The sequence below is a fragment of the Cebus imitator genome, unplaced genomic scaffold (assembly GCF_001604975.1).
Source record: "Cebus imitator isolate Cc_AM_T3 unplaced genomic scaffold, Cebus_imitator-1.0 Scaffold87, whole genome shotgun sequence".
In the NCBI taxonomy this organism is placed as follows: domain Eukaryota; kingdom Metazoa; phylum Chordata; class Mammalia; order Primates; family Cebidae; genus Cebus; species Cebus imitator.
This window is the reverse complement of record NW_016107402.1, coordinates 5,823,206-5,841,312: the sequence shown is the minus strand read 5'-3', so window position 1 is coordinate 5,841,312 and position 18,107 is coordinate 5,823,206. Positions and strand designations below refer to the sequence as shown.

The 18,107-nt window shown below is 37.8% G+C and overlaps 1 protein-coding gene across 7 annotated transcripts in view; it reads left to right on the top strand.

Moving 5' to 3' along the window:
- EYA3 (EYA transcriptional coactivator and phosphatase 3) overlaps positions 1-18,107 on the top strand; it is a 109,917-nt gene that overhangs the window by 41,702 nt on the left and 50,108 nt on the right. For 5 of the 7 annotated variants that reach the window (XM_037740718.1, XM_017534732.2, XM_037740715.1 and 2 more), the window contains 4 exons: positions 1,966-2,045; positions 6,648-6,714; positions 9,929-10,065; positions 16,810-16,947. In XM_037740718.1, the coding sequence (XP_037596646.1) occupies positions 1,966-2,045; positions 6,648-6,714; positions 9,929-10,065; positions 16,810-16,947 (422 nt within the window). The remainder of the gene's footprint in view (positions 1-1,965; positions 2,046-6,647; positions 6,715-9,928; positions 10,066-16,809; positions 16,948-18,107) is intronic. The other 2 variants (XM_017534739.2, XM_017534740.2) reach the window with 1 other exon arrangement.

Sequence of the window (18,107 nt, the reverse complement as noted above, 5' to 3'; positions counted from 1 at the left end):
ATGAAAACTTCATAAATTTTGGTGCTATATATTTTTTATACAAGCAACATTTTTAAAAAAAATGTTGCTGTGAAGAAACTATTCTTACCTTTGATTAGTCAGCAGATATATAGGGCCTCTGATACAGTGTCCTCCATTTCACCCTAGAGTGTAGAAGAACAAAGCAGGTTTCTTTCTAAGGTGGATGAATGTAGGAAGGATGCCTGGGCTCTGAAGAAGTTGTAGTATAATAACAGTTACAGTTAAAGTGTGCTTACTATGTTCTAGCTTTGCTCTAAATATTAACTTATTAGTCCTCATAGTAACCCTATGAAGTACGTTTCATTTTTATTCTCATTAACAGATGTAGAAAGGGGGGAACAGATAAATTCAGTCATAGAGCTAGTTATTGGCACAATAGAATGTGAACTTGAGCAGTCTGACTCTAGAATCAGCACCCATAACCACTGTGCTATAATGGGAGAGAATAACTGAAGAATGAAAAGTAAAGTAGATGGAAAAGGGAGAACATTGTGAAGAATGAAAGTTAGAACAATCCTCATTTCAGAATTTCTGCGGTGTCTCCCCAGCATTAAACTGTCTAACATAATGACTTGTCCTTCCAGTTTATCTGACTTATCATTTGTAATTTCTCCCTATTTTCCTTATAAGTTAAAAAAAAAAATGATGTTGCTTAGTCCTGGGTATAATAACAAATAGGAAATGAGGTGTTTGGGTTTTTTTTTTTTAACTGGGAAAGAAGAGAAATATAGTAAAATGAATCATCTTAAGGGTTTAGAACCTCTACTTGGAAACAAACATGTAATTTGTTTTTGTTTTTGTTTTTTTATATAATTCTTTATTTAAAAAAAAAGACGGGGTTTCACCTTGTTGGTCAGGCTGGTCTTGAACTCCCGACCTCAGGTGATCTGACCGCCTTGTCCTCCAAAGTGCTTGGATTACAGACGTGAGCCACCATGCCCAGTCTAATTTGTTTTTTTGTTTTGTTTTTGAGACAGAGTCTCGCTGTGTTGCCTCTGCTGAAATGCAGTAGCACAATCCTGGCTCACTGCAACTTCTACCTCCCGGGTTTAAGCGATTCTCAGGCCTCAGACTCCTTAGTAGCTGGGACTACAGGCGCGTACCACAGCTCCTGGCTAATTTTTGTATTTTTAGTAGAGATAGGGTTTAACCATTTTGGCCAGGCTGGTCTCAAACTTCTGACCTCAAGTGATCCACCCGTCTCAGCTTCTCAAAGTGCTGGGATTACAGGAATGAGCCACTGCGCCCTGCCCAAACGTGTAATTTGAAAACACATCTCTTCTAAGCCCCTGACCACACAGAAGGCCAAAAGAAAAAAAAAAAAGGACAAAAGAAAACACATCTCATATAATTATGATTTGTAGCTGATCGAGAACCACTGTATGAAAAAGATGTTTCCCTACCTTCCTGTGGTACTTTGGGAACAAGGTAACAGAGCGCTGTTGTACACAATGGTGACTATAATAAATAAATAGCATTGTATATTTCAAAATTACTGAAAACATAGAATTTAAGTGTTTTCACATACTTTTTTCACAAAAAAGTGAAAAGTGTTTCATATATCGAAACATCACATTGTACCCTATAAACATATAATATATACAATTTTTTTAAAGTGACAGAGTAATGTTTTAGATGTTGTGTAATTTTTCTTTTACCATATGGTGTTAAAGAAAAATCTGACTTGCTGGGCAGTGACTTAGTTAGAATTTCTGAGTGATATAAAAACTAAAGGGATCTAGAGATCTAAGAACAGTAGAATGCTGAGGGTACTAGCCCTGGCCCTAGCTTTCCTCAAGTAGTTAAAAACCAACAATAAGGATATCATGAAGATTTACCTTGCCTCTTACTTGTATAGCCTGGGAGGAAATGAGTTTGATCTCATCACTTTTAGCAATGCAGCAAATCAATCAGGGGCTAATGTATTCATTTTGGTTCTCCCAGTCAAGTAAGCAATCCAGATGTCAGTGATCAGAAGCCAGAAACATCAAGCCTTGCTTCAAACCTTCCTATGTCAGAGGAAAGTAAGTACCATATTCTGTGCATGATTGAACAGCTCTTTATATAACCAGGTAATGCTATTCTTATAGAGTTTGTTTTTTGTAATTGCCTTGTTTATCCCAAAATATCCAGAAGGCTCTCCCATCCTTGTGTTTGTGTGTGTTTATCGTTGAGCCCCTGGTGAGCTTTATTGATAGACCAGCTGAGAAAAGATCACATGCAATCCACTCACCCGAGGAATCACACTCGGTAATTTTATTTCTGTTTTGAGATTGGATGTTCTAAAGGTAATAGTGTCTTACAGAAAATCAGAGACATTTATACTTAATCATATATACTTCCCATGTATATATTTTTTAAAGGTGTAACTTTTTTTTAAATGGTGTATCTTGAGTTCTATATGGTATTTCCTCAAAGGTGATTCTATTTTGGTGGTTCTCAGACCTTTAGCCTACGTAAGAATCATCTGGAATACTTGTTTGTAATATAGAATTCTAGTTTCACCTCCAAAGATTATCATTTAGTAGATCTGATGTGGATAGGGAATCTCCATTTTTGAAGTTAGCCAGGTGATTCTGGTCCATATGGGAAACTGTCCATATTGTGGAAAACCACTCTAATCAATAAAATGTCTCCTCTAATTTCTTTAATATCCCACTCATCCCCAAGAAAAAGACCTGTTCCTTAAAATATTATACTTTACATACTTCAGAATGGAAGTAAGTTGAGTATTCTTGCTCCTTCCAAATAATTTCCTTTTTTCCTTCAAATACTTTGGTCAGTATTTGAAGTCACAGTGGCTCTTGTCTGTAATCTCAGCACTTTGGGAGACTGAGGCAGGAGGATCGCCTGAGACCAGAAGTTTGAGACCAGCCTAGGCAACAAAGTGAAACCTTGTCTCTACAAAAAATAAAATAAATAACTTAAAAAAACATTTTGGTTCATTTGAAGTCTACATCTATACCTTCCCCTACCTTCTTTCTACTTTTACTTTAGACAGTCATCATATTCATTCTGTTCTTTTTTTTTTTAAACTTTTTTTTTTTTTTTGAGACAGAGTCTTGCTCTGTCTTCAGGCTGGAGTGCAGTGGCACGATCCCAGCTCATTGCAACTTCTATTTTCCTGTTTCAAGCAATTCTCCTGCCTTAGCCTGCCGAGTACCTGGAACAAGAGGCACACACCACCACGCCCAGCTAATTTTTTGTACTTTTAATAGACAGGGTTTCACCATGTTGGCCAGGATGGTCTTGATCTCTTGACCTCGTGATCCGCCCGCCTCAGCCTCCCAAAGTGCTAGGATTACAGGTGTGAGCCACTGCGCCTGGCCTTGTTTTTTTTTTGAAATGGAATCTTGCTCTGTAGCCCAGGCTGGAGACAGTGGCGTGATCTCAGCTTACTGCAGCCTTTGCCTCCAGGGTCCTGGTTCAAGCACCTCTCCTGCCTCAGCCTCCTAAGTAGCTGGGGTTACAGGCACACGCCACCATGCCCAGCTAATTTTTGTATTTTTAGTAGAGATGGGATTTCACCATGTTGGCCAGCCTAGTCTTGAACTCCAGACCTTGTGATCCGCCTGCCTTGGCCTCCCAAAGTGCTGAGATTACAGGCGTGAGCCACCATACCCGGCCTTTTTATGTTTTTTGAGATGGAGTCTTGCTTTGTCGCCCAGGCTGGAGTGCAGTGGTGTAATCTTGACTTATTACAACCTCTGCCTCTCAGGATCAAGCGATTCTCCTGCCTCAGCCTCCCGAGTAGCTGGGATTACAGGTGCATCCCACCACGCCCAGCTACTTTTTGTATTTTGTGGGGTTTTTTTTGTTTTTGAGATGGAATTTCGCTCTTGTCACCCAGAGTGGAGTGGAATGGCAAGATCTCAGCCCACTGCAACCTCCGCCTCCTGAGTTCAAGACATTCTCCTGCCTCAGCCTCCCGAGCAGCTGGGATTATAAGTGCCCACCACCATAAACATATAACATATACAATTCTACTTTTAGTAGAAATGAGGTTTCACTATGTTGGCCAGGCTGGTCTTGAACTCTTGACCTCAAGTGATCTGCTAGCCTCAGCCTCCCAAAGTGCTGGGATTATAGGCATGAGCCACCACTCCCAGCATTTTCTTGTTGTCAAATGTAGGTAGTATACTTGCTTCTGTCAGATTCAGGGCGTTTTATTTGTGCTCCATATAATATCCGTTTTTACCTTCCCCAAGGACTTTGGTACTGTCGTTTTCCTGACACCACTCTTGTGTCATCATAGTCTTCTCTTTTTTTTTTTTTTTTTTTGAGATAGAGTCTTGTCCTGTTGCCCAGGCTGGAGTGCAATGGCATTATCTCAGCTCAGCACAACCTCTGCCTCCCGGGTTCAAACAATTCTCCTGCCTCAGCCTCCCAAGTAGCTGGCATTACAGGCGCCCATCACCATGCCCAATTAATTTTTGTATTTTTAGTAGAGACAGGGTTTTACCACATTGGCCAGGCTGGTCTCAAACTCTTGACCTCATGATCCACGAGCCTCGGTCTCCCAAAGTACTGGGATTATACAGGCGTGAGCCACCGCACCTGGCCAATGGTCTTCTCTTTTTATCTTTCCTGTCAATAAAGAAACGTCTTACCATTTTAAAACATCAACACTGCTCCACCCCCACCTTTGGGTTCACATCACTCACTAGTTATGGATCTTCTCTTTGCCATTTGACATATCAGAACCTCTGAAAGAGTTATTCTCACTTGCTTTTTCACCCCCCATTCACTTGTCCAGCCTCTCAAATTTAGATTCTATCCCCACTCTTCCAATGAAACTGCTCTCATCAGAGCCATTCGTTATTTTCACATTGCCAATTCTAGAATACATTTCTCCTCACATTCTCCCTCTTACCACTTTTCCTGCCCCCCTTCTCCTTTGATGGCCCTTCCTTGATGGGCTTCAGGGCTTAATTCTAGACTACCATCTTTTCTCTTTCTGGATTCTCCCATCCATTATATTACTTTAAATATCTTGTACATGTTTAGTGAATTCCATATTGATATTTCTAGTCTGACTTCTCCCCTGATTTCATTTGTGTATCAGACTGCCTGTTTGACATCTCTACTGGAAGGAAAATCATACTTAGATGTTTGAAAAATAACTTTGGATTCCTTTAGCCCCCATGACATACACTCTTCCCCCCACTTGCCCATCTTAGGAAGTGGTATCACTGTCCCTCTAGTTGCTCATACCAAAAACCTAGTAGGAATCATCTTATAGTCTCCATTTTCCTCATTCTCTGCATCAAATCCATTAGAATGTCCTGTTAGTTTTACCTTCAGAATATATTTCAAAGTCTTTGCCTCATCCCCACTGTTGCTATTCTAGTCCAAGCCAGCATATTGCTTACTTGATTCTTCTATAGTATAATAGGATATTATATCTTCACTCTTTATAATCCTTTTGTGGTTCCCAAGTCCTGCCAAGATCAAGGCTTATTCATTCTCTAGAGAAGTGAAAATTGGTCTGAGTATCCTAGGATGTTGTTGATCCCTTCCAGAATTTAATTAAATTGGGGAAAGAAGATTTGGGTTTTTTAATGCATGTGACTACTGAGAAAAAACCATCACGTAGAATTCAAATATACTTACCTTACTTTCTTTGCAATGGATTGTAAAAACTTTAGATCTAATTGACATCATCTTCATTTTTGTCAAAATGATTAGAGATGAATGTGATCTCCAATAATTATTTTTAAAGACCTCAAACAATAGCATTGGATAAGCTCTCCTATAATAAACTTCCAGGTATTGATTTGTCTTACTCTTGAGCATTTGAGTTGGCCCCTCATCTGCTTTTGATCAGGGTTCTCTTTTTGGGTCACACAGTCTTCCAGGGAACCTAACTAGACATAAAGTTAATTGGTTCACCTTCAGTCAGATATTTACAGCGTTTATACCAAAAGTAGTAATCCTGAAGGTCAAGCCTTCACAGCAGCTATTCCAGATGATGTCATGGGAGTCAAGAGGACAATTGCTTGAAACGTCTTGGAGAGTTCATCAGAGCATCACATCAGCTCCTCATGTCTGTCTCTGGTTTGCCAAACTTAAAGCCTTCACTACGAAACAGAAAAAAATGGTAGTATAGAGGCATACTTTCATCTATCCTGCTGTTGATTATACATAGCAGTAGCAGTGGTTTTAAAATAAGATTGGGTGCTTCTCCCAAATCTGTCTTCCTGCAAGTCATTCTTAAGGCTTTTACTCAATATAGTAGGCACTCAAAGAACAAATAAGCTGAAATAGCGTAATGTGGCTTCCTAGATACAGAGCTTGCTTTTTAAGTTTGCCTATGAGCATAGCTGAGAGCTTAGGAGGTTGCCTCATCTATTATTTTAGATCAGTAATGGGTAAAGGTAGAGATCCCTACCACCTTAGGCTCTTTTCCATACCCCACCCTTCTTTTTTTACTGCCTCTGGAAGTATATAAACAGGTATATAAACACAAAAGTGAAAATATTTTCTACCATGTAGTCTTTCTATCTGGTGTCCAAGCTGTATTCTGTTAATTAGTTTGAAAGACTATACAGTGAGATATGCAGTTTTCCCATTCCATTTTCAAAATGTTCTAACTTTCTAACCTGGTGATATTATCTTTCTTTCAGTTATGACATGCACCGATTACATCCCTCGCTCATCCAATGATTATACCTCACAAATGTATTCTGCAAAGTAAGTTGCATAATTATTTCCAAAATGCGTATGCTTTTTTTCTCTAGATTCATTGCAAAATTTAATATTATTTTTACTTCTAAAATAATAGATATCTAAATTATTTTTACCTCGCTTATTCTGTCATTATTCCAATTTTTTATTCCCTCTAAATATAGTCTGTGTAGTATCCTTTTAGAAAGTAGATGGTGGCCTACAATAGATCGTTTTACATAAAAGCTTACTCTAAAATTAGTAGACACTGAACATGCAAAATAGTGTTAGTGATCAAGCAGATCATTGATTGACCTTTAATCATTCTCTCTGTCTTCTACCTTGACATACAGATTAATAAAAACAAGACTGGGATTTCTCAGTCCAATCTTTTTATTGTTTTTTGGTTTTTTGAGACAGAGTCTCACTCTGTCACCCAGGCTGGAGTGCAGTGGCATGATCTTGGCTCACTGCAACCTCCACATCCCAGGTTCAAGCGATTTTCCTGCCTCAGCCTCCCGAATAGCTGGGACTACAGGCACACCACCACACCTGGCTAATTTTTGTATTTTTTAATAGAGACAGGGTTTCACCATGTTAGCAAGGCTGTTCTCGAACTCCTGACCTCATATGATCCACCCACCTCGGCCTCCCACAATGCTAGGATTACAGGCATGAGCCACGGCGTCCAGCCTATGTTCAGTTTATTGATTGAGGAATGTCCTCAGAGTAGAACTGGTTTGAAGTTAGACAGATTTGGTGGGTTAAAGTCACTAAGAGGTAATGTTTTGGGCCTTCATGGGTTAAGATCAGCATTAATATTAGCCAGGTTATTCATCTTCAAGATGGGTAGGTGCAGAACAGTGTGTATACCAAGCTACCTACTGTGCGTAATAAAGAGTGGACCTATGCATACAAAGACACCTACAAGTGCATTTATTAAGCCAGGCTATGTTCTTACATGCTTACAGCTGCTGGATGCATAAAGAAATTGGTAACAGAAGCAAGAGATACTTTATGGTGTTGTTATGAAAAGGAAGCTATCTTTCTTTTTCCTGATTATATCCATTTGTACCTTTTGAATTTTGCATTAGTTAAAAAATAAACTAATTAAAAAGTCAACCCGGCCGGGCTCATACCTGTAATCCTAGCACTTTGGGAGGCCAAAAAAAAAAAAAGTCAACCCAGTGAGTTGACTTTTAATCTGGTATTAACACTAACGGTGTCTTTGGGCTAATCATTTTCATGCGGCATTCTTCTGTCAAATTACTGAATCTATTCTGAGATTATTATGAAGAAATTAGATACTAAATGTGAAAATATTTGAGCTTTGGGCTACAAAGACACTGAATAAAAAGGACACTATGGTCTTTACCATATCTGGAGATTAATCCATTTAAGGTCACTAAGATTTAAATCATTCCCATGTGACTTGAGTAACAACTCTAACCTGAGCTATTTCCTGGACTCAGATCTGGCTAAGAAGAATAGACATTTTTAAATTAGTTGTTTAGAATCTACTGAAATGTGAATATGTTGCAGATTCCAAATTCATTTATTCATTCAGAAAGTATTTGCATACCTGCTACATTCAGAATACCTTATTAGCTATACCTTCTATCTTAATTCAGACCTTTTTTATTACTTACCTGAACTGTTTTTTAACTGGACCTCCATTTCCTGTTTCTCCTCCCTTTCTAAACCATTTTACAAAGCAATGTCAAATTAATCTTTGTTAAAGAACAGCTCTAATCTTGTCACTCTTTGCTCAGTAATTTCAGTGGCTCTCAGTTTCAGATTTGCCTTTTAGCCTGGCACTCAAGGTCTTTGCTCTTTCTCTCACTATTTCACTTCTCTTAATATACTTCCTTCAATAATCTGTGCTCTTTGCAGGCTTAAGCCCTTGCTTTCCTTCCTCTGTACCCTGGCAGGGCTTTTTTCTTGTCCTAGAACACACTTTCTCTCCCAGTTCAGTACCTCTTATCTGCTCAGCTTGTATATCACTTTTTTATGGCCTTTCTTCTTTTTCTGTTACCCCAAAGGTGAAAAAAACTTTTTTAAAAAGTTTTTTTAAAAAACACCCCCCGCTCTCCCTACCATATTTTATTATGACTTATATGGTACAAATAGCATTTTCTTTTTTACATTACACATACAGTGTAACTTACCAAATGAAATAATTGGTATCTAAAAATTCAGTGCAATATCATGGATGAAATGACCATATCCACTAGCCAGTGTAAATAAAGTCCCAGGAGTTTCACTGCTGAATCCTTATCTCTAGTTATCCCAGATATGGTGGAACCAACTAGTGGCAGTATGCCCTGACTTAAATATCAGTGAGGAGATTGAATCCTGTCTGGAACTTCCCAGATTTTGTTACTTAACTGGATTCTGTTTTGTAGGCTTGATTTGAGGATATTGGGACCTATCTCTACTTCCCGTTTTTTGATGTGTTTGCTTGTCTTTTCTCCACCAGCCTCACCCTCTTTTGCAGTCTCACTTTCCCTCTCAGAACTTTAGTTTTGTTCAAGGGGTGGGGTGGAGAATGAGAGCCACTTGCCAATCTTGTTCTATCCAATTTTCTATTATATTAGGATTTTATTCTAGATGTAGGCACAAGGGCATGAACAAGTAACATCCTTGTGTCTCACATAGGGCCATGCATGTAGCACACTAGAAATGTTTGGAACTTGGAAGGATGTTTGAAATTTAAATTTTTCATAAAATTGTTCCTTGGGTTGATGATAGTAGAACCTGGAAACCAGGAGGAAAGGGTTCTACTTTCTGACCATAAGAGCTATTTTAGGCTGTGCGCAGAGATTCACACCTGTAATCCCAGCACTTTTAGAGGCCGAGGTCAGCGGATCACTTGAGGTCAGGAGTTCGAGACCAGCCTCGAGTTTTACATGGTAAAACTCTGTCTCTACTAAAAATACAAAAATTAGCTGAGTGTGGTGGTGGGTTCCTGTAATCCCAGCTACTTGGGAGACTGAGACAGAATTGCTTGAACCGGGGAGGCGAGGCTGCAATGAGCCAGGACCGTGCCACTGCACTTCGGCCTGGGCGACAGAGCAAGACTCTGTCTCAAAAATAAAAATTTTTTAAAAAGAGTGCTTTTATGTGGAAGGTTAGTCTCCTTGTTGCAGATTCTTTGATGTTAGTGGTGGTAGCTGTTTTACCTATTTTCCATTACTAAAGTAAATCACATGAAAGTTTTTGTTTTCTTGAAATTTTCTAGACCTTATGCACATATTCTCTCAGTTCCTGTATCGGAAACTGCTTACCCTGGGCAGACTCAATACCAGACACTACAGCAATCTCAATCCTATGCTGTCTACCCTCAGGCAACCCAAACGTATGGACTACCTCCTTTTGGTAAGGCACCCTATTGTATATGCTTTTTAAGAATGTTGATTTTATTCCCCAGAAACTTTGATCAGCCATGCTTGCTTGACTGATCAGAAAGTTGAAAGATGCATCATTCTTTATGGAGCACTTAGTTACATATGTGGTTGGGTATGCAACTTTGCAACAGTATGTTTGATACATGTAATTTGAAAATCATAGTTTTTCAGTACTCATTTAGCTATTTTGTATGTACTAAGTCTTGACCCTGAAGCTTGGAATCTAAGTGTTTGGTAAACTCTTTGAGGAATTGCTATTGAATTGGCTTACTTTATATACAATATAATATGGTACTATCATTAGGAAATCATAATAAATATATTTTGAGGTGGCCAATTTCTTGCTAAAACCAGGTGGTCTAAATATGCATCATAGTTTGCTCTGTGGGTTTTGTTTTTATTTTTTGCCACTTTCTCCCTCTCCTTTCTCCCTTGACCCCACCCAAAATTGATCAGATATTGTTCTGCTGAACCAAAAAGTCATTTTAGAATGCCAAAAATCCTCAGTTTTCTTATAACCTTATCATGTGCCTAGGGAGTTATTTTCATTGGTTCTAGGTGTCCTGGACATGAACTGTAAATTAAAATTATTTATCAGAAGTTACTTTAAGGTTCTTTGGTCACTTAATATCTGTGTTTATTTTTCTATGTGCATATAAATGCAGTGTGCTTCATTGCCCCTTCCCTGCTCTCCTGACATGGGTATCAGAAAATTAAGAGAATACTATATTATTTAAAAATACGTAATATGTAACAAAATTATATTTCTGTAGACTTTATTGAAACAAGCTAGGAATTTGAAAAATTTTCCAGACAGATCACCACATAGATTCTGGATGTATTGGTGTACCTGCGTCTAGTTCCTATATTCCTGTTTCTCCTGACCCGTTTGGCTACTCTTATTTAATATTGGCAGCTTTCTTACTTTTAGGCTTGTTAGAATTCTTTGGCTCCTGGTAACTGCTAGAAACAAAAATTGGAAGTTATGTTTAATAATAGTGGGGTTGATAACTTCATGTAAGATGGGAAACAAATTCTCTTGTTTCCCCCTTTGTACATCCATGTTTCCATGCCTTTTAGTACCTGCCAGGGTGTTGAGATCTTATATTTATGATATGATTAACCAGCCAACACTGAATGGACCTTTTGAAAGGAGAACTCTCTGTGAATATGTTTGTGTTTATTTCTTTTTGGTTATTTAAAGCTGATTTTTCAACAGTTGACTAATAATAGGCTATCAATTATAATATTTTTACATAGTTTTGATTTGAATTATTAGCAAGTCCTTTACAACAGTTGATCATTCTTGCTGTTCAATATTAAATACAACTCTTATTATATCTCTGAGCATGATTTATGGAATACCTAACAATTCTATATGCGTATGAATCCTCGATATAATTTTTTTAATGATAACTATATCTCCCTTAAATTCTTTGTTTTTGTTTTTGTTTTTGTTTTTGTTTTTTTTTTTTGAGACAGAGTCTTGCTCTGTGCACCACCAAGCCTAGCTAATTTTTGTATTTCACCATGTTGGCCAGGCTGGTCTCAAACTCCTTACCTCAAGTGATCTGCCCACCTTGGCCTGCCAAAATGCTGGGATTCCAGGCATGAGCCACCACATCGGGCCCACTTTGGGCAGATCACTTGATACCAGGAGTTCGAGACCAGCCTGGCCAACATGGTGAAACTTCCGTCTCTGCTAAAAATACAAAAAAGTTAGCCAGGCATGGTGGCAGGCACCTGTAATCCCAGCTACTCAGGAGGCTAAGGCATGAGAATCACTTGAACCTGGAGTCAGAGGTTGCAGTGAGCCAAGATGGCGCCACTGCACTCCAGCCTGGGCGACAGAGCAAAACTGTCTCAAAAAAAAAAAAAAAAAAAAATCTTTTTAAAAATACATTAAAAAAGAAAAATAATTCTGTAAAGTAAATAGATCTCTGTTAAAATCTTGAAGGATACCTATTTATATTGTATGTTGGTAATATTGTAACAGGCTTCTTTAATAGTCTGATTTTGTTTAATATTTGAGGGTAAGGAAGACTTGTATTTCACAATTTCTTCTATCAGTAATTCAGAGAGAGATAATCATTAGCTTAAATTTGACTTTAAGTAATGTATGAGACTTACTGCAGAGAGATTTTGGTTGGGGTAATGTGAATGATAGATATGGCATATTTTAATAATTTACCAAGGAAATTGTAAGAGAGGTTTATAAAACTTTTAAAAGTGACTATTTGAAAAGATGTTTTCTTGTGTTTTATCATGTGACTTTTTTTCCTAACTATTCAATTAAGTAGGAGAAAACACTTGATTTCTTTCTTTCAAAAATCAAGGTTTTGATACATTGTGTCGTCTTAATGCTGCCCATTTTCAGATTAGCTAGTTTGTTTTATTTCAAATGCAAAGGGAGCTTTAGAAAAATTCATTATACTATTATTTTTATTATTTACTACAGCAAGCTATATACTGAGTACTTCACATGTTATAGTATTGGCTTATTTAATCCTCAGAACAGCCCTAGGAGGTAAGTACTAGCTTTATCCCTTTTTATAGGGGAGAAACTGAGGCTTAAATCATGTGCCCAAAGTTCATACAATTAGTAAATACCTGGGATTATAATTGAACCCAGGTTTGTTTCATTCTAGACGTGCTCCTAACTTTAGGTCTAGATCAGAAAGATGGTCTCATAGTTGAGTTTGAAATTTAAAAGCTTCCTCCTCTTAAAGAAAGGAGAACAGACTAGAATAAATCTAAGAAGGCTATATGATGAGTAATCTTTTAAAGTTAAGAAATACTGATCATATTCTTTCCAGAGCTGTATACAAATGTAGTGGGATGGCAGAATGGGGATTAGAAGTTTAACTGCTAGGAATCCAAAGGAGTATGTGTAAGGAAAAGGGTACTTGTTTATTGTTAGTGGGGTTCATAAAATATGCCTTTAGGTGTCACTCTTCTGATTACTTTTAAAAGAACTTTAATGTGAGTTGGAGGAGTGGGCAATATGCATTAAGGATGTTCATTTCATTTCCCTCAGTAATTTCACTTCTGGGAATTTATCCTATGGAACTAATTAGAGATACCCACAAAAATGTGATGATTAACATATTCATTGAAGCGTTATTTATAATATGAAAAAATAGAAAGCAACCTAAAAATTGAATATTAAGATATGAGTTAAATTGTATATGGCTGTTGTGTAGCCATTATAAATCATGTTCTTAAAAAATATTTAGGGTCTTGAGAAAACAGTATATTATTAATTGAAAAAAGCAGTATGTAACAGCAAAAACATAATGTAATACCAATTTAGTATTTTTAAAAATATGTATATAGCCAGGTGCACTAGTACATGCCTGTAGTTTTAGCTGCTTGGGAGGCTGAGGTAGGAAGATCACTTGAGCCCAGCGTTCTAGGCTATAGTGCGCTATGCTGATTGGGTATCTGCACTAAGTTCAGCATCAATATGGTGACCTCCTGGGAGTGGGGGACCACCAGGTTGCCTAAGGAAGGGCGAACTGGGCCAGATCAGAAAAAGAGCAGGTTAAAACTCTAGTGCTGATCAGTAGTGAGATCATGCCTGTGAATAGCCACTGCACTCAGGTGTGGACAATATAGTGAGACCGTGCCTCTAAAAAGAAAAAAAAAAAAAGTGCATAAAGAATAACTGGAATTAAAAAGTGGTTGTCTTTCCTGTTACAGATGTTTAAAAAAAATTTACACATACTTTGTTTATAATCAGGAAAAGTACTTAGACTAAATTACTATTTATAATAGCTTATTCAAATGAGCTACTGAATCAACATGTCCTTTCATGTGCTTTTTCTAGCATAGATATGCACTTCAATTCCTCATTAGACTGATTTCTAAAGATCACTATATGAGTTACTATAAATTGAACTGATGAGATTAGTTTGGTTAGTGACTAATTAATAGTGAAGTACTTGTGCTGAGAAACTTGGGCAAAGTTTGTGCTAAGACCCCACTGTGGGGGCAGCAGGAAAGCACTCAGAGACAGACTTACTTTCCCATTGTTAGCCTGACAGTTTCTCTGCAGCAGGCTCTTTGTGCTTAAAAGTACTTGAGAAACTTTGTAGTTGTTGACATAGAGCAGTGGACTGGTAGGTAATTAGGGTTTGGGTTTCGTTATGAACAATAGTGCCTCGGAGTCAAACCATTGGGTCATGCTGCCTATTATCTGGAATTGTGGGAGGGGTGCTTTTAGAGGAGGATAATTTGCATGTCTAAAGAGCCAGGTCTACAGTGATGCTGGAGGCACTGTCTGTATTATCTTTTATTCCTTATAAAATAATTATATATTAAACATCTATTTTGTGTTTCTGGCCAAAGATACTCAAAACTAGGAGTGTTCTAATTTTTGATCTTATAGGGAGACTGTCAAAACATTCTCAGTTGATACTATTACTAATAATGTATTATTTTCATATAGTGTGAAAATAAACATGTTTATAAATCTAACACCTTAGGGTCAGAACCTATTTGGAAAAAGAAATCATGGTAATTGCAATAAATTGGAAAGTTATTGTGACGTTGAATGGCAATTAATTTACCAAAAATTGTGATACACAGCCAGCAGGAATCATAGCACTGATATTCACATTTTACATTGTAAATATTTAAAAAATAACATTCTTGAATATTTTTATTGTTGAAAATCAAACATAGCAAGAACCTTAGCTATGGCTAATCTGGACAAGACATATTTAAATGATCATGAATTATGATGGGGCAAATGCTCCTAATTCATGCTAGAGATGTCAGTATTCCTTAGTCTCTTAAAATAAGTTATTTCATGTGATTAATAGATGAGAAAAGAATATTACATTTTCTTTTTTTATGCATCAGAGTTTGGGGCAAGGCAGGGCACAGTGACTCACGCATTTAATCCCAGCACTTTGGGAGGCCAAGGCGGGAGGATCGTTTAAGGCCAGGAGTTTGAAATCAGCCTAGGCAATATGACAAAACCTCGTCTCTGCAAAAATACAAAAAGTAGCCAGGCATAGTGTGCCTGTGGTCCCAACTATTCGGGGGTTTAAGGCAGGAGGTCCCTTGATCCCAGGAGGTTGAGGCTGCAGTGAGCTGCGATTATACCACTGCCCTCCAGCCTGGGCAACAGAGCAAGACCCTGTCTCAAAAAAATTAGAGTGTGGGGCAAAGTGATTATCATATCCCACTATCGACCTTTTTAAGACTTTCGTATTTCTCTTTACTATTCTTAAACATGCTTATCAACAAATTGGACAAATCTGAGTTGCACTGAAGTATCTCAGTGCCCTGGTGAAGCAGAGGTTCTCATTCTCAAAGTATTATATTTTTAATTACATATATGTGTTGATTGGCTATAAATTCAATCACTCCTGGTTTATCAGAGTAGGAGCAAATAAATGAGATGAGTTAACATTGAGTTTGAAGTCATGGCTAACCTTAGTATTGATTTCATACATAGAATATGTTTGGTTGATGAACCTTCTTAGACCTTATTATCAGCTTCAACTATACTAGCCCAGCAACCATAGCTGTTCAGAACACAGTGAACAACCAGTCATTAAAAAGAAAATAAAAATGGGCTGGGCACAGTGGCTGGCACCTGTAATCCCAGCACTTTAGGAGGCTGAGGCAGGCGGATCACGAGGTTGGGAGTTCGAGACCAGCTTGGTCAACATGTGAAACCCTGTCTCTACTAAAAATACAAAAATTAGCCAGGCATGGTGGTGGGCGCCTGTAATCCCAGCTACTGGGAAAGCTGAGGCAGGAGAATCACATGAACCCAGAAGGCACAGGTTGCAGTGAGCCGAGATCGTGCCACTATACTCCAGTCTGGACAACAGAGCAATACTCCGTCTCAAAAAAAAAAAAAAAGAACAGCTATGCTGTTTGTCAGTATGAGATAGATTTATATGTTCTGACTTGGAAAGATGAATCTTAGAGGTATTATGTGGAAAAGAACATTATGAATACTATGTATAACACAGTCCCCCCTGGCTAGCAGTGGCTCACGCCTGTAATCCCAACACTTTGGGAAGCTGAGGTGGGAGGTTTGCTTGAGGCCAGTAGTTCAAGACCATCCTGGGCAACAGAGCAAAATCCTAACCTTAAAAAAAAAAGATGAAGAAATCATCTGGGCGACTTTTCTGCAAACTGTTAATAGTGGTGATGTTTTTAATTTACAAAAATAAGCAGGTATGTCTTTCCTAATCAGAAGAAACAAAAGTAACAAAATAACCAGCTTAAGAAGGCAGAGAGTATTTAATATATTTTAGAAAAATTTGGTCCTTGTTTAATGGGTAAGTGAATTTTAAACTTACATAGAATGTCTCCTACCTTGACAGTTTGGATAAATTATTTATCACTGTACATGAACATCAGGCACTCTTTATAACAGATACTCCAGTTTGGTGTCAATAACTCTTTTTTCGAATCCTGATCAGTTTCCCCCAATCATTATAATGAATTTATATACATATTGGGATTTGTGGCAACATTTTTGTTTCTTTGGCCTCATCCCCTAATTCTTTAAAAGTGTTATTTGCTTGTGGTATATTACAAGTGGGAGATTCAATAATGTTCTCTTACAAGCAAATTTATTTTTGTTTTAAGATTTAGATTTTAAACCTACTGGCTGATATTTGAAAGCATAACCATGCTCCTCAGTCCCAGTGTATTGTTTGTAATTGGTCCAATTTATCTGATTCAGGTGCATTGTGGCCAGGTATGAAACCTGAAAGTGGTTTAATTCAGACTCCATCTCCAAGTCAACACAGTGTTCTTACCTGCACTACAGGGTTAACCACAAGCCAGCCAAGCCCAGCACATTATTCTTATCCCATTCAAGGTAAATAGGCATGGTTGTGTGTGTGTTTTTAAATTATTATTATTGTTTCTTGCTTTTAATCTACCTGTGTCTCCAAACAAATTGGATAATACAGGAGCTCTGTCTTCTAAAATAGAAAGGGGTGATACTTGGATTAGTGCATGCTTTTTGTGTTAGGCAAACCACAGCTTAGAAGTGTGGTTTATAAGTAGTTTAGACTTTGAATTCGAACTGCTTAATAGAATTGAAACTTTCCCTTTGCATGTTGGGGTCCAGAAAACCCCTTGATTTTGTTCTAGTCTATTTTCAGTGGCATTTTGTCCTATAAATGAGCAGAAGACTCATGGGTTGGAATTTTGCTGACCTATGTGAATTGTCATAGCAGTATATGAGGTGTGTGCTGCTTTTCTGCTGTGTCTTTGTCAAACTTACACCCTGTTTACTACTTGATGAGAGCATTTCTCTTCCTCAAGAAGTTCATTCTTACTTCTCTTTCAGGATAAAAAGCATGGTACTAAAGCTTAAACATCTTTACCTTCCAAGTTCTTCCTCTAACAGAATTAGGATTACAACAAGACTATTAGAAATGAAGACAAAAAACTCAAAAGGCACTATGGAATTAATTGCCTATCCTTCTAAATCCAATGCAGGCAATTTGTCATTGCTGCAGACTGGGATTAGTGTCCTTATACCTGGCTTCTCATCTGCCTCCTTTCTCCTTATGTTTCCCAGCTTTTAAATCTTATTTCTTATAAAATGGATAGTAAAGGGATTAGTATGAGACCTCAAAAACCTATCTGAGGTACTCTTAATGTGTAAACTTTGGTGATAAAAAAAGTTTTGATGTAAATTAATTAGATTTTTATTTTCAGTTTTAACTGTTTTCAGAAATGTTTGAAAACTACTTCTCCTTGGTCCAATGGAAACAACTGGTCTCTATTTTTTAAGACCTTCGTCCGAGCTACTTTTACCTCCTTTTTACCAAGTCTCTTCTTTACTTGTTTCCTCCTCCTCCTCCTCTTCCTCCTTTCTTCTTCCTTTCTTCTTCTTCTTCCTCTTCTTCTTCCTCTTCCTCCCCTCCTCCTCCTCCTCCTTTCTCCTCCTCCTCCTCCTCCTCCTCCCTTCTTCTTCTTCTTTTTCCCCTTCTCCTCTCCCCCTTCTGTCTTTCTTTTTTTTTTTTT